This window comes from Chrysemys picta, chromosome 12 (genome assembly GCF_011386835.1).
Source record: "Chrysemys picta bellii isolate R12L10 chromosome 12, ASM1138683v2, whole genome shotgun sequence".
Classification (NCBI taxonomy): domain Eukaryota; kingdom Metazoa; phylum Chordata; order Testudines; family Emydidae; genus Chrysemys; species Chrysemys picta.
The window spans coordinates 26,512,955-26,529,841 of record NC_088802.1 but is presented as its reverse complement, the minus strand read 5'-3'; the positions used below and the strand labels follow the sequence as shown (position 1 = coordinate 26,529,841).

The 16,887-nt window shown below is 46.0% G+C and overlaps 1 protein-coding gene across 1 annotated transcript; it reads left to right on the top strand.

Annotated features, from left to right (window-relative positions):
* The first annotated feature begins 225 nt into the window (after positions 1–225).
* On the top strand, positions 226–15,879 carry LOC101935159 (zinc finger protein 501-like). The gene is made up of 5 exons (XM_042848099.2): positions 226–432; positions 7,552–7,640; positions 11,093–11,219; positions 12,388–12,501; positions 12,906–15,879. The coding sequence occupies exons 1-5, from the start codon at positions 279–281 to the stop codon at positions 13,904–13,906; spliced, it is 1,485 nt and encodes a 494-aa protein (XP_042704033.2). The 5' UTR covers positions 226–278; the 3' UTR covers positions 13,907–15,879.
* The last annotated feature ends 1,008 nt before the right edge of the window (positions 15,880–16,887 follow it).

Genomic DNA, 16,887 nt, shown 5'->3' with positions numbered 1-16,887 from the left:
GGGTGTGTGCGGGAGGAGAGGAGAAATCAGCTAGAGCTGTGGGGCCGCTCACAGGGTGTTTGTGACACTCGGTGAATTAAGCTCTGGCTAGGAAAACCCGCCCCAGACAAGAGCCCCTGATCTCAGACAGGGAGGGGAGGGGGACAGACCCACTGGGCGAGGAGAGTAGGGCTGGGGAGTGGGGGAAGAAGGAGGGGAGGGCCCTGTGTGTGGCGGGGGGAGAGGGGAGGTCAGCATGCCTGGGTTCTTCCCAGCTCTGGAAAAGATAACTCCAGTCCATGCCTGGGACGTGCTGCAGCCCGGGTTGGTATCTAAGGGCACAGGAAGACGACAGAGCAGCAGCAGCAATCAAAGGCCCTGCAGCTTGTTGCAAGATGTTTCTGCTGCTCTTGCTGCGCCTGCCGACACCAGCCCCTGCAGGGGAGATGCCAGGTGACTGGGAGAGAACTGGGGGAAGTGGAGGGGACTGGGCAGGAAAATGACTCTCTGCACAAGACAACCCTGCCAGGGATGCTGGGACGATTTGTGCAGTGGGGGTGCTGAGAACTATTGAACCAAACTGTAAACTCTGCATGTGATGGACACCACTTCAAGATGGGGGTGCTCCCGCTCCCCCGAGTCCTGTTTGCTAATGCCACCGGCGTGGGATCTCACCTGCCTTAACAATGAAGTCACTGCGCTCCTCTGCCTGGGGTCTGCTCCAGGAGCAAAACCAGGGGATTCAGGGGAGGAAAGGGGAGCACAGTGGTTCAGAGGGGCTGCATTGGGGTCATGAATGGGCTCCACTGGGGAATTCTCTTTTGTGTCTCTGTGTGGCAGGCAGAGATGTCAGGAAGGAAAGGGGTGAAAAATCAGACAGGGATGGATAGAAAAAAGGAGGGAGGGAATGGGGGGTGGACAACAAGAAATGTGTCAGATTTTAACCATCTTTGCACATTTAGGGAAGTAACAGGGAGAGAAGAGTGGGTGGCACAGAGAAGAGAGGAGAGGGATTATTCATAGTTTTAAAAATCTCTCCACATTATCAAGCCCCTGAGAAATAACCATGGGGTTCATTCCGATTCCGCAGAAGCCAGTAAACCTCCCCAGTGTTAAAGTGCTGAGCGGGATATGTTTTCTCCATCCGACACATCATGTGTAACCTGGCTTGGACTGAGGGTTCCTTCCTGCAAATCATGTGACATTTTCTAAAATGATGCATATGGTTTTCTTGGAAGGATCAGGCCCTTACTGGTTTTGCTAATCGGAGGAAACTCGCTATTCCTTTCCGATGGCCAAAGGCAGAGTGAGGGGATTCTAAATAGCCAACTCTTCAGGGAATATATTGTGTTTCAAAAAAAGCCTGTAATTTCCAATAATAAATCTCTGTTTGACACTCCCAGGACTTCACCACAGCTCTACAAAGAAGGATGCTTTGCCAGGGAGAAAAGGGCTGCCAAAGTTCGTTCCCAAAGGGCTACATTTCAGTCCCCAGTGTTAACATATTGTGTTCCCATCAGCATGTTATTCATTACTATAATAAACTAGTGGCAAAAAGGTGTGATTAGAACGTTGTGGGAAAGAGATCTTTAGCCAGATCCTGCTGCCTTCAGCCTAATCCTTATAGCTGCTCAATTGCAACTTAGATGAGCTGGTGAGAAGATGCACCCAGGTTTTTAAGAATGACTTTATAAAACAAAACAAAAAAATTGGTTTTCTCTTCCTTGTGTACATTAAAAAAGACCTGGATGGGATTTTCTTCTTCTTTTCTTAGTATTACAAAAGAGTCTTAAGCCTAAAAGACTCTGTGGAGGATTGGAGCATTAGTAAGTTTATAACATTCAAGAATATTTTTTTTTTATGGCAAATTACACCTGATTCTTTCCCAGGATTTTTGGCTGAGCTTGTGAGGGCTTGCATTCAGCTCGATATCATTTTCCAGTCTGTCTGTAACACGTTAACTTTTGAATGCCGCATCTGATCAATTCCAGGATTTCAGAGAATGTTCTAGGACTCAAAAGACAGAACCCTATTGATTTGGGTGAAATCTGGAAAACCAAAAGAGTGAAACTGGGGACACAAGAAGTCCCTGGCATGTCCCCATTCTCCTCTCTGTGACACACAGAACCCCTGGCATTGGGGTTCTAGGGAGTCTTTGAAATTGAAGGGGATGGGAGTGTAGACCACAGGGCACTTGTGGGGGAGAATGGATAAGAGCAAGGAAACGCTGGTGTGCAATGAACTTGGTCTAAAGAATCACCAAAGTGTGTAACCCTCTGGTAGATAAATGGTCAGTTGCAGGTGAGGAGGGGGTCTTTATTTAAAAATGAAAACAATAATTCTGTTTGTTTATTTTCCTCCAGAGACATATAATGGCGGTTAAGTCTTGTCTCTCCTGTTGTTGGTTGGGGCTGTTGGATGATTCCCAAGTGTAGTGGGAGCTTTTGGACAAACAGATTTTTTCCTCAAAGTGTTTGGGGCTAAATGTTACAGAAATAAACTAATGCAAAACTGTTCAAACTGTCCCAATAAAAATCACTTCCCTTTTCAATCAAGTCACATGGGGCCTGATTTTTCAGAGGTGCTGAGCCTCCACAGCTCACATTGACTTCAGCTGGACTGGTGGGTGCTTCGCAGCACCTCTGAAAATACAGCCCCATGATACTGCAATGATGGGTGCTAAAAAAATTAATTCAGTTTAAAAAAGGGGATACATGCTATCTTGCTTCTGTAGTAGGAACTGATTGCACATATCTAGAGCTCCCTGCATACCTCAATTCCCCTCCCCTGTCCCCCTCTATTTCAAGGACTCCCTGCAACATTTTAAACTCTATTTGGGCAAAGGGCAGAGCTGAGTTGGGACTGTTGCTTTAGTGGAAGGCATCAATGGCTGCCATCAACCAGATCTATAGACAATTACAGTCCTGGTTAAAGGTGATGTGTGTGCTAACCAGATGCCATGGGCTCCAATTATGTATCTCCTCTTTCCCCCTTCCTATTTTCTGATCTTCCTATCCACTGATGGCTAGAATATTTCCTGCCATTTTGGAATTGATCGGCTGCAGTGTTCAAAAGCTATTAGTACATCCAAACAGAGAAATACCATCATGTTGAGTGTGGGCCTGGCTTTGCTTGGCCAATTATCCTTCTCAGATTTTGCTCTATTTTCTCACTAATAATTTTCAATTCTCAATATAAAATCTCAGATGGGAGAGGAGGTTCCACCCTTTTTAGCTATAGTCACTTACCCTTGTTTCAACAGGAAACTGTTTTCCCATTTATGTACATTAAAATTGACATATTTGCTGTCTTGCCCATATTTAATGAACATAAAAGCCAGGAGCTTCCCCCTATTCATAATCTGCCCTTTATCTTCAAGGCACTCAGTCTAGAACCAGGAATCCTAAAGATTGCCTGACACTCTGGGATAATGACCAGCTCGGCTCCTCAGGCAAAAGGAGTCTGTCTGTGGCAGAGGGAAAGCTCTACTGTGCAGGAGACCGCTTTCTCCGGCCATGGGACAAACGCCCACAGGAGCTCAAAACCATCACAAACATTCCCCATCTGCATTCTCAGTGCCAGTTGGCTTCTTAGACCTGCTTTCAGTAACCAGCCCACAAACTGCAGCTGGCATCCGAGGCCTGGATCCACAAAAGGGCTTAGGTAACAACACTGTGATCCACAAAGCCTGTGTTAGTCCCCTAGGCTCCCTATCCAATGAATGGGGTGCGATAAGTGCTTAGAATGGGCTCCACAAAAGCCAGACTGGAGCCGCCTAAGTTAGCCCATGGGAGAGGCTGATGAGAGGAATGTGTCCTAAACACCACACCTCACTTGGAGTTCAGCACCTAAGTCCCAGCTCCATGGAGGCGCCAACCTGCTTGTGATCCACAAACTAGGGAGAAATCAGGGCTTCTCCGTTTGCAGAGACCAGATCTGGTAGTGTGCGCAGAGGCAAACAAACACCACCCAACAGCCAGGAGAGGAGGATTGCCTCTCTTAGGCCTGGTCTACACTGGGGGGTTGTGAGGGGTTCGAGCCTAAGATTCGCAACTTCAGCTACGAGAATAGCATAGCTGAAGTCGACATATCTTAGGTCGACTTACCTTGTATCCTCATGGCGCGGGGTCAACTGCCGCCGCTCCCTCATCGACTCCACTTCCACCGCTTGCCACGGTGGAGTACAGGAGTCAACCGCAGAGCGATGGGGATCAATTTATCGCGTTTACACTAGACGCGATAAATCGATCCCCGATAGATCAATCACTACCTGCCGATCCGGTGGGTAGAGTAGACGTACCCTAATAATCTTTAGCCCGCTGGTTAGGGTACTTGGGAGTCCCAGGTTCAAGTCTGCTACCTCTACAGAGAGTGCTGTAATGACTGGGCTAGGGGACATTCTGATGTGGGCCCTCCCTCCATCTCTCCTAATGAAGTTGTTCCACTTTAATTAAATAATTAATATTAATTGGCCCAGAGAAAGAGAGTGAGAATCAGAAGTTAGCACACTCTCCTGAGACATAGAAGACCCTTGTTCAACCTCCTTCTCATCAGGCAGACAGGAGGCTTGAACTGCTGGTCTCCCACATCCCAGATGAGTAAGCTCACCAGCAGGCTAAATATTATAAGTGAGAGTGTCCTCCCTTGTTCCTACCAAGCTCTTTCGTGTAGATATAGGCGACCTCTGCATACAGGACCTGCTTATGACTTAGGCAGCCAAAAGTCTCTTTTCCCCCAATTCATGGATCACTCAGGGTGGGAGATAAGGGTCTAGACATCTAGAGTGAGGCAGCAGTGCGCACGATCAGAGACAGAAACATACGGTAGGTGCCTAGGGGACTTTTTACTGCAAAATCTTAGGTTGAGAGTGAGTTTAGGCACCTACAGGGTGTGGCAGCAGCTGAGCAGAGGTTTCGTGGATTGCAATGGTACCTAAAATTGAGACTTGGGTGGATCTGGGCCCAAATAAATAAATAAAACATTAAATTTAACCTCCCCCCCCCCCCCACTCACATGCTTCTCATTGGAGAGAAAGAGAGAATCACTCCTAACAAATGCAAGTTGTGAGGCTGGGGCCTGGAGAGACAGTGCTGGGACCCTGTGGGGATGAGGGCGCTGTAGAACATGGGGGAGTGGCACCACCCAGCTGCTTATGGGGCAGTTGGCTGGACCCCGGCTGACTGGGGTTAAACTTCCAACTAATTATTAAATACAATAGAACTCCTATTTCATGAAGTAATTTTTATTGAGGAGTTCATAGAAGTGAATGTCTTAATATTACATTGCTTTGTTCTTGTCTTTCAAACCACTGCAAGGCAATTTCCAAGGCATCAGAATGGGAAGAGATGTCAACGTGTTCTTCATTAATATCACTTTCATTATATAAATTTATTTTCTATCAGAAAAATGATTTCATGTAACTAGACATTCTTAAGACGGGGGGTTGATAGAATCTAAGTTCTACTGCACGGATATAAAAATCCTCTACAGATTTTTCTCCATTTTCACAAACTTATTGAATATTATTAACACACCAACTGCCCCTACCCTGCTACCGCCACCTCCCACTGCAATGCCATCTTCTGGTTAACTTCCCCCCTCCAGATTGCCTGGGACCTTCCAGCTCCATTCTCTCACCCTTTGCGCCTGCTTTTCCTGTGAAAGCATCATCATCCAGGACTCCTGGCAGTCCATGTGAATGACAGAAGGGTGCAGAAAGTGAAGAGAACCAGCACTTTCTAATTACTTATTGACTACTCATATAAAATCCTCTCAGATTTTGTCCCTATCTCTCTCACTATCAAATATGGGTGAGAAATCTCCACAGATTTCCCTCTTCCCCTCTCTTAATTATTCAGTATGGACACAAACGCTCCTCATTTTGCACTTTTTAATCTCTAATTATCAAATATTGATATAAAATTGCCTTTAGATTTTGCCATTATCCAGATAATTGTTGAATATTGGTAGAAAAAAGTGATTCAGTTTTCCCCTTTTTCTTTCTCTGATTACCAAAAAAAAAAAAATAATAATAATCACATGAAATCCCCCAGGTTTTGCCTTTTTTTCCTCTCTCATTATGAAGATTAATGTCAAATCCCCTCCAATTTTGCTATTTCTCCTTTAATTCTCAAATCCTGATATAACCCCCTCACTCAGATTTGGGGGGGTGTCTTTGCTTTTTGAAATGCAGCAAATTCCCCTGATTTTAATTTGAAGGAAAACTGTTGCCCTGAGTCATTCCCCAGGTGGGATGAGGGGTGTCAGTGTGTGGCAAGGGGTTGGAGTTTGGGAGAGCACTGGGATGTGTTTGATTGTGGGAAGGTGGTGGCCATTCTCTTTATTGAATATTCATATAAAATCCCCTCTGATTTTCTCCTTTTCTCTCACACAATTGGAGATTGCTGCTGCTTTTTTTCTCATATTATTGAATATTTAGATTTTAGCCAATTTTCTCCCGAGTGATCAAATATTAACATATTATCCTCTAAAATTATGCCCCATTTTATAGTTTGCTATTAATAATTAATAAAAATGATTTAACATCCCTCTGATTTTGCTTTGTCTCTCTAGTTACCTGATATTAATATTAAATCTCTTCAGATTTTGCACCTTTCTCTCCAATTTTTGAATATTGATAAAAATACACTCTGATTTTGACCCATCACCTATTATCAAATAGTGATATAAAATCTCTCAAACTTCCCCACTCTCTCATCTAATTATTGAATATCGTTCTAACACCTCTCATTGCTCTTTAACTGTTAAACGTGAATATCAAATCTCGTCAAATTTTGCCATTTTCTCTCTAATGATTGAATGTTGACATAAAATCCGTTCTAATTTTGCTGTTCTTTTTCTCCATTTATGGAACACTGATTTAAACATCTTCTCAGATTGGGTACTTTTCCCAGGCTTTTTTAACTTCAGCACCTTCTCTTCGTTTTTGAGGGAAACTTGCCCTGAGTCAGTAACCCAGATTGGAGAGCCAAACAGGGCAAGTGGGTGGGGAAAGTGCCCTCAACTGAGATTGTCCAGCCCCAGTTTTCCTTCTCCCAGCTCCTGCCAGCCCAACTCACCTCCCCCCAACTTTGAGCTGCCAGTCAGTCACCTGCCCCTGCCCCACTGCTGCCCCCTCCAACCATCACCGAACCTTCCGTCTCCACCCTTCTCCCCTCAGCCTCTAGTAAAGTGGTGGGGGTCAGGGCTCCCTGTTGCCCGTGTCAATTGGGAATAAGCACTTGCTGTTTATTTACCAAATATTTATATAAAATCTCAGATTTTGCACTTTTCTCTCAAGGACAATGTCGGGGAGGATCCCTCTTTGATTCTGCTCTTTTCTAGCATTTGCTTCAGAGACTCTATTCCTGGGGAGGGAGGGGGGTTGGTTTAAAAATGTCTTGGTGGGTTTAGTCCTGGTGAGAGGGTCCAGGTGTGTGCAGTAGTAAAGTGACCCGGGGTTTTTCCTGAATCACAGTCTAGAGTGTCTGTCTGCAGGGAAAGACCCTGTGTAGACTAGGGGAGTGAAATGGACTAGAGCCCCTTCTGAAACCTCCCTTCTCGCCCTGACAGGCTGCAGAATAATGTCCGTGTTTCACTCCAGATCGTCCCATCCTCTTGGGGGACGGGAAAGGGAAATGACTGCAGTAGCAGCGGCTCAGGTAGGGGTTTTTCAGTGCACAGCGGAGGGGGTATGTGCTGGGAAGGAGACCAAGGCAGTAAATACACAAGGGTGAGGAATGTGAAAGGGGCACCCACACCTGCCGCCCCAGGAGAGATCATAGAATCACAGAAATGTTGAGCTGGAAGGGACTGTGACAAGTCATTTAGTCCAGCCTCCTGCACTGAGGCAGGACCGAGTCAACCTAGACTATCCCTGGCAGGTGTTTGTCCAACCTGTTCTTCAAAACCTCCAGTGATGTGGATTCCCCAACCTTCCTTGGAAGCCTTTTCCAGAGCTTATCTACCCTTATTATTAGAATGTTTTTCCTAATATCTGACCTAAATCTCCCTTGCTGCAGATTAGCCCATTACTTCTTGTCCTACCTTCAGTGGCCATGGAGAACAATTGATCTCCATCCTCTTTATAAACAGTCCTTCACATATCTGAAGACTGTTATCAGGTCCCCCTTTAGTCTTCTTTTCTCTGGACTAAACATACCCAGTTTTATTAACTTTTCTGTAGAGATCCGGTTTTCTAAAGCTTTCATCATTTTTGTTGCTTTCCTCTGGACTCTCTCCAGTTTGTCCCCGTTTTTCCAAAAGCACAGCACCCAAAACTGGACATAGCACTCCACCTGAGGGCTCATCAGTACCAAGTAGAGTGGGACAGTTACCTCACCTGTCTTACACAGAACACTCCTGTTAATATACCCCAGAATGATATTAGCCATTTTTGTAACTGCATCACATTGCTGATTCATATTCAGTTTATGATCCTCTGTAACCCCCACATCCTTTTCAGCAGTACAATGCATGCCCAGTTATTCCCCATTTTGTAGCTGTGCATTTGATTTTTCCTTCCTGAGTGTAGTACTTTGCACTTGTCTTTATTGAATCTCATCTTGTTGATTTCAGTCTAATTTGTCAAGGTCATTTTGAATTCTAATCCTGTCCTCCAAAGTGATAACAACTCCTCCCATCTTGGTGTCATCTGCAGATTTTATAAGCGTACTATCTACTCTATTATCCTAGTCATTAATGAAAACACTGAATAAGGATGGACCTCTATGGAACCGCAGTAGATACATGTGTGTCCCCTCCCCCCCCCCCCCCAGTTTGACAGTGAGCCATTGAGAACTACTCTTTGAGTATGGTCTTTCACCAATTTTGCACTCACCTTATAGTAATTTCAACTAGACCACATTTCCCTAATCTTCTTATGACAATGTCATGTGGGACTGTGTCAAAAGCCTTATTAAAGTCTAGATATATCATGTTTACAGCTTTCCCCATATCCACTAGGCCAATGTCCCTGTCAAAGAAGAAATTTAGGTTGGTTTGGCATAATTTGTTCTTGAAGAATCCATGTTGGCTTATAACCCTATTATCTTCTTGGTGCTTACAAAATAATTGTTTAATTATTTGTTCCAGTATCTTTCCAGGCATTGAAGTTAGGATGACTGGTCAATAATTTTCCAGGCCCAGCTTTTCCCCCTTTTTAAAGATAGATACAATGGTTACCTTTCTCCAGTCCTCTGGGACCTCATCTGTCCTCCATGAGTGCTTGAAGATAATCACTAATGGTTCAGGAATTGCTTCAGCTAGTTCCTTAAGTATACTACAATTAATTTTATCAGGCCTTACCAACTTGAACACATCTAATTTATCTAAATATTTTTTAACCTGTTCTTCCCCTATTTTGGCTAACATTCCTTCCCCCTTTTTGTTAATATTAATTGTGTTAGTATCTGGTCACAATTAACCTTTTTAGTGAAGACTGAAACAAAATATGCCTTAAATGCATCAGCCTTCTTGGTGTCATCTGTTATTAGCACTCCTTCCCAGCTAAGCAGAGGACCTACACTTTCCTTTATTTTTCTCTTGCTCCTGATGTATTTATAGAACTTTTTCTTACTGTTTTTCATGCCCCTTGCTTAGTGTCATTCATTTTGTGCCTTAGTCTTTCTGATTGTTGTCCCTTCATGGTTGTGCTATTCTTTTGTACTCATCCTTAGCCATTTGTCCATGGTTCCACTTTTTGTCAGATTCCTTTTTGATTTTCAGATCATTAAGGAGTTCCTAGTGGAACTATATTGGCCTCTTACTGTTCTTCCTATCTTTCCTTCACATAGGAATAAGTTTGCTGTTGTACCTTAGATATTGTCTCTTTGCGAGACTGCCAGCTCTCCTGAACTCTTTTTTCCTTCATATTTTTTTCCAGGGGACCTTACCTACCTGTTCTCTGAGATTGTAAAAGTCGGCTCGTTTGAAGTCCATTGTCCTTAGAATCATGAAATCTACCATTTCATGATCACTTTCCCACAAATTGCCTTCAAAACTTCAGATTTGCAACCAATTTCCCCCTGTTAGTCAAAATTCATAGATTCCAGGGTCAGAAGAGACTATTGTGATCATCCACTCTGACCTCCTGTATAACTCAGGCCAAATTTCCCCAAAATAATTCCTAGAGACGATCTTTTAGAAAAAACATCCAATCTTGATTTTAAAATTGCCAGTGATGGAGAATCCACCATGACCCTCCGTAAATAATTCCAATGGTTATTTACTCTGACTGTTAAAAATGTATGCCATATTTCCAGTCTAAATTTGTTTAGTTCCAACTTCCAGCCATTGGATCATGTTATACCTTTGTCTGCCAGAATGAAGAGCCGATTATCACATTTCTATTCCCCATGTAGGTATGTATAGACCGTAATCAAGTCACCTCTTAACCTTCTCTTTGTCAAGATAAATAGATTGAGCTCCTTGGGTCTTTCACTATAAGGCAGGTTTTCTAATCCTTCAATCATTCTTATGGCTCTTCTCTGAACCCCCTCCAATTTATCAGCTTTCTTGAATTGTGGACATCAGAACTGGACACAGGATTCTAGTAGTGGTGCACTAGTGTCAAATACAGAGGTAAGATAACCTCTCTGATCCTACTCGAGATCCCCCTGTTTATGCATCCAAGGATCACATTAGCTCTTTTGGCCACAGTGTCGCATATGGAGCTTGTGTTCAGCTGATTATCCATCATGACCCCGAAATCTTTTTCAGAGTCACTGTTTCCCGGGGCAGAGTCCCCCATCCTGTAAGTATGGCCTGCATCCTTTGTTCCTAATCCTCCCCCCGTCTCCTCACATCCAGCTGCTGGGAATGGGGGAGGTGTTTGGGTTCCTACTAGGGCTCTATCCCTGGACCCTGCTGCGAGTCTCCATCTTTATCAGTAGGTGTGTGATAAATGCGAATGACCCTCTCCCCCTGTGCTAGGAGTGACAAGGACTCTCTTTCTCCTCACACCCGGAAACTTCTGGGTTGTTCTGCATGCGATGGGATTGTTTTACTGTGCTCCTCCCAGAGCTTTTACTTTTTTTTGGCCATCCTTCCCCATCAATAGTGGGATTGGGGCTGGGGCAGCACTTACCGAATGGGGGACAATTGTCATTTTCAGGAACCGGTGACCTTCGAAGAGGTGGCTGTGTATTTCACCGAGGAGGAGTGGGCTCTGCTGGACCTGGGTCAGAGAGCCCTGTACCGGGATGTCATGCAGGAGAATTATGAGAATGTGACCTCGCTGGGTAAGGATCCCTGTCCCCTCGGGAAGTAGAAGCTGGAGGCTGTCTCTGAAGTCCCTGGTTGGCTTCTGGTCAAGGTTCTTTCCTGGTCCCTTAGATTTAAAGGGGATCAGGCTACACCCCCACCCAGCCTGCCTATGTGATAGCAGTGCCAGGCACAGCACAGAGGAACTCTTACCAGGGCAACTTCTTTGGTGACTGTCTGCTTCCTGCTAACTTGCTCCAGTACAGGGTTACACCCTCGTGAGAAACTTTTATTTTTTCCCAGCATGCTTTCCTGAGGCTGGCCCTTTTAAATTTACCAGAAACAACCAAGCCTCAGCCTGTTTTGCAACTCTCCGCTGCTGGCTGAATCTCTCTCACGTGGCTGGTACTGGTCTGTTTTCCCTTTGGGCTGAGGGGATGGCACGTTCTCCGGGTGCCCAGAATTCAATGAGAGAGACTGGCTTCCTCCGCACCTACTCTCCAGGGTTAGGGGAGCAAGATACATATTGGAGATGCTAATTCCTCCAACCCCAGAGCTTTCAAAGGTCAGAAAGGCAGAATTTGCCAGTCCGTATGTAACACCGACAGATCCCAGTTGTCAGCGGGCGGGATCGAACCTGGGACCTCTGAATCTAAATGCATAAGCCTCTACTGCATGAGCTAAAAGCTCTCAGCTAAGGCTATAACAAACTCATTAATCTCTCTACGGGGTCACGGTGCCACTAGAGTGGACAGAACACCACACCCAGAAGGTGTGTGGGTTACACGTAGTCACACCCCCATGTGTATACAAACGCTCTGTTTCCCCTCCCTTCTTGGCACTGGCTCTATCCAGAGAGAGGTCTCTGGATATTTAGAAGCAAGCAAAGGCTAAGTCTTAGCAATCCAATTCCCCAGTGTCTGGAAGTCCTAAAGGTGCAACACCCCTCTCACCCCCACACACATACATGTGACTCCCAAAGGATCTCTGTGACCATGTTCCCATGCGTGTTCCACCAGCACAAACAGTGACTGGGTCAAAATTATTAAACTTTTTATGTGGAACCATTCTCCACACACGTTATTCACTTTGATCTCATAGAATCGTAGAGGATAAGACTGGAAGGGATACTGTAATTGTATAATCTGACCTCCAGTATAATACAAGCCATAGGACTTCTCACCTGTTTACTTTCCCCTTGAGCAGGATTTTCAATTCCCAAACCTGAAGTGATCTCCCAGCTGGAACGGGGAGAAGAGCCGTGGCTCACGGATCTCCAGGGCTCAGAGGAAAGGGGAATCCTGAGATATAGCCATGCAGGTAAAGGTGTCAGTTAACATTGCTGAATGAAGGAACAGCTGGGATTCTCACAAAGTCCTCATGTATGCTTCTAATTCTGGATTGTCTCCAGTAGGTGTCATATCCACAAAATATGTTATTCATGACTTCCCATGCACCCTGACTCACACCTGACATTAACTTCCTCCCTGCTGACCACCCTTTCCTCTGCATGTTCAGGTGGGATGTGGTGGCTCAATTGGTTTCCTCCTTTCTCTCAACTCTGGGAAAGGATTTGGGGGAATTCAACTCCTGAATTTTTTCATTTGCCCAACAATTAATTTGGTTTATTCCCACCCCCACCTTTGCATTTCTCCATTCTGAGTTTTCCTTACTTCTCAGCACAGAGAATGATTCATCTCTGGATTTTCTCTTTATCCCAACAGCTGATGGGATCAAGAATGAGCATGAAGAGGTGAATCCTCAGCTGGGAGGTCCTGAGCAAGTGGAACAGCATGGGACACTATTAGAAAGATTCAAAGAAAACATCTGTTGGAGAGTTGGGCAAGGAAAAACCTGTGAGAGTCAGTGTAGCACAGAAAGGCCGCTGGGAAACCAGCCGGTGAAGAAAGTGGATAAATCCACTAATTGTGGGAGAGGTTTGAAGCACCTCAAGAAAACCAGAGTCCAGAGGATCCACATGGGAGAGAGACCAAGCACATGCAGTGAGTGTGGGAAAAGCTTCAGTAGTCATTCACACCTTCTTATACATCAAAGAATCCACACTGGAGAAAAGCCCTATAAATGCCCCCAGTGTGGGAAGAGCTTCAACCAGAGCCCAAACCTTGTTACACATCTAAGAATCCACACTGGAGAGCGACCCTATAAATGCCAGGAATGTGGGAAAAGCTTCACTGCAAACTCCACCTTTATTAAACACCAGAGAATCCACACAGGAGAAAAACCCTATAAATGCCCCGACTGCGGGAGAAGCTTCAATCAGAGCTCAGACCTTATTAGACATCAGAGACTCCATACCGGAGAGAAGCCCTTTAGCTGCCCCGACTGTGGGAAAAGATCCAGTGACAGCTCAGCCCTTATTGTACATCAGAGAATCCACACGGGAGAGAGACCCTATCGATGCCCTGTCTGTGGAAAAGGCTTCACTTGCTCTTCACACCTGATAACGCATCAGAGAACCCATACGGGAGAAAAACCATATAAATGTCCTTACTGTAGGCAAAGGTGTCGTGTAAAATCAGCCCTTATTATACACCAGAGAATCCACACAGGAGAGAGACCCTATAAGTGCCCCAACTGTGGGAAGACCTTCAGCAGCCGTTCACATCTTAATTCTCATCAGAGAATCCACAAGAGAGAAATGCCTTGTAAAAACCCTGAGTGTGGGAAAAGCTGCACAGAAAGCTCACCCCTTATTATGCATTAGGAGGAGAACTGAATAATTGTCCTGACTAAGGCTAGCTAAGAACTTGTCGACACCTGAAATATATTTTGGATTATGTTTGTCCACTTTAATCCGAAATAACTATTCTGAAAGCAGTACTACCACATTGCTTTGTTATGCCGGTTTAAGATCCTCCCCTTTTGAATAATTGAATCCACACAGCGCTGCATTCTGGGCAGATGTACCATGCTACTATGTTCTGCCGCTTGGCTTTGTGTATTCTGGGATTTTCTCCTGGTGCATTGTGGGATAGCAACCCAAAGCCACTGGAATTCTGGGACTTGGGGTCAAACTAACACATTTCAGGATTACTCTCTTGTCGTCCCATCGTTCCTTTGGCTTTTGTGAGCCAGCACCATTTTCAAGCCTCTGGCAGACAGCATGAAGGGAACATGTGACACTGACAATCATTAACATGAACAGGCCGATGCACAGGTATTGGCAGTCAAGCAGCTGGGTGGCTTTGGATGCCTTGAGAGACAGCCATGGTGATGCTGCGCCAATATGGGTGACGCAAATAGAAGAGGAGGAGGACAAAAGCAAGCAGTTACTTCTGCAAGACCATTTTCTGGAGCATTTCCTCAGTGGACTTTCTCTTCTGGGCTTGACCAGCGAGCAGTGACTTCTGGGACAGGATAGTGATGCAGACCAAGGATGACTAGCAATGGTGGCAGAACTTCAGAATGACAAAGGCCACGTACCTCGAAAACTGTGCAGAGCTGGCCCATGAGCGGAAGTGGCAGCGCACCAACCGGAGAGTTCCCTTCAGCATAAAGTGTTGTGGTCTTCACTATCTGGAAGCTTGCTACTCTCCCAATGGCTTCTGGGCAACAGCTAACCAGTTTGGTGTTGGTAAATCAACTGTTGGGGCTATCATAGAATCAGAATTGTAGGACTGGAAGGGACCTCAAGAGGTCGTCTAGTCCAGTCTGCTGCACTCACGGCAGGACTAAGTATTATCTAGCCCATTCCTGTTTGTTGGTGTTTGTCCAACCTGCTCTTAAAAACCTCCAGTGACGGCATTTCCATGTGCTACTATTCAGAGAGTGCTGCTATGCCAGGTCCTAAGGCTTGGCAGTACACAGGAAGTTATTGAATAATTTGAAAGGCTGGGGCTCCTGAATCGTATTGGGGCCACTAATGGTACCCATATGCCTATTGTTTGCCTCCCTGTACCAGATCTCAGAGTTCGTCAACAGGAAAGGATATTTGGGCACGGTGCTGCAAGGCCTGGTTGATCACTGTGGGAAAGTTCAACCAGTATTAATGTGGGGTGGTCTGGAAAGTTCCACGATGCCAGCGTTGTTCGACACTCAGGCCTTTTCGGCGACGAGGCCAGAACTGGTGCCATGTGTTGCTACGGACATTCATCGTGTGATTCCTCCTGTCACTCTGGGAGACCCAGCTTGCCCTCTGCTTCCCTGGCTGATGAATCCTTTTCCTGACCACTTGGAGAGGAGAAAGGAGCTCTTTAACTTACACCCTGAGTAGCCGCAGAATGACAGGGGAGTGGGCATCTGGAAGACTGAAGCGAAGGTTGACAAGGCTGCTGAGCAATATCTGCCTCTTGTGACAGGTGCTTGCTGCATTTCCCACAACATCTGATGTTGGCGAGAGGTGGAAGTGAAGAAACCCTGTGAATGTTAAGAACAGCCAGAGAGGCTGCCTCTGCTAAATGCCACAACTGGTCAGGGACACATGGTCAGGGATGTGTTGTTCTCCTTTGAAGCGAAGGGGTAGTGGGGGAAAATGTATGTAACTTTGTGGTAGGATTTTAACTTTACTTTATGTAGGATTTTATTGTGCTTTGTGTGGGATTTTATTGTGCTTTGTGCAAGGATTTTATGAAACTTTTCAGTTGTAAATAAATAACAAATAGCTGTAAATAAAAACCTTTGTTTCAAACAGCCCGGCACAAACTTTGAAACTATAAAACTGTGGCAGACATGCTGAAAGTGCTGAGTGCACAACTTTGTGCCAATGGAGTCATAAATATGTTTGGAGGGGGGGACCGCTCTACATGTCTCGTGATGTGAGATGGCAAAGGAAAGTCCTGTCCTGTGTAGTTGGGGAAGCAAAGGAGTGTTCCCACTGCTGAGTTCTCGAGGGGCCACAGCACATGGCTAGGTTGGGGTGGTGGATGTGAACTTTGGCCCCACTGTTCTCCAGCAGAGCTATCTGCCGCTGTGTCATCTCCAGCATCTGTGCCTGCATGGGTGTGTTGTCTTTGTCAGTGTGTTCTCTCAGCAGGTCCCTCTACCTCTTCCAGTCCTCGATACCATTGTGAAGGCAACTATCCCTCCGCTTTTCAGTCTGCTGCCTGTGCTGGGATGTAGCCACAAAGTCACTGAGCTTGTCCTCTGTCTCTTCCCCTTTGCTCAGAGATTTCCCAGAACTTCAGCAACAGACCACGCTCTTGTCCGTGGCATCTGTGGTGTGTCAAGGTGTAAGACGGGGTGTGGGGGGGACAGGAGGCTGATCAACTGCACAAGTATTGTCCCAGTTACAGGGCCGCCCAGAGGATTCAGGGGGCCTGGGACAAAGCGGGGGAGCAGACATAAAACAAGGCGCCACCCACTGCGGCGCTTGTACTCACCAGGCGGCGCTCCGAGTCGTCGTCGTCGTCGGTTCCTTCAGTCGCTCTGCGTCTTCGGCAGCACTGAAGGACCCACCACCGAAATGCCGCCGAAGACCTGGAGCGACTGAAGGCCCTGCCACCGAAGTGCCGCCGAAGACCCGGACCGCCGCCGGGTGAGTAGCCAGGGAAGGGACCTGCAGGGCCTGGGGAAATTGCCCCACTTGCCCCCTCCGCCCCCCCACCCCCGCCGGGCGGCCCTACCCAGTTATAGTTTCCATGGCAACAAAGATCAAATGTTGCTTTTTACTCCATTTCGGAATTCCATTTCCGTGGGCTCCTCACAGTCGGGGGTGACCATAGGGACGGTGAGACGTTTTCCACCTTC

Bases quoted from the DNA above. Each gene is read 5' to 3' on its own strand.
- LOC101935159 (XM_042848099.2), top strand. From the start codon at position 279: ATGCCTGGGACGTGCTGCAGCCCGGGTTGGTATCTAAGGGCACAGGAA. The intron at 433-7,551 runs GTGACTGGGAGA...TCGCCCTGACAG, and splicing joins CCCTGCAGGGGAGATGCCAG to GCTGCAGAATAATGTCCGTG. The intron at 12,502-12,905 runs GTAAAGGTGTCA...TTATCCCAACAG, and splicing joins CCTGAGATATAGCCATGCAG to CTGATGGGATCAAGAATGAG.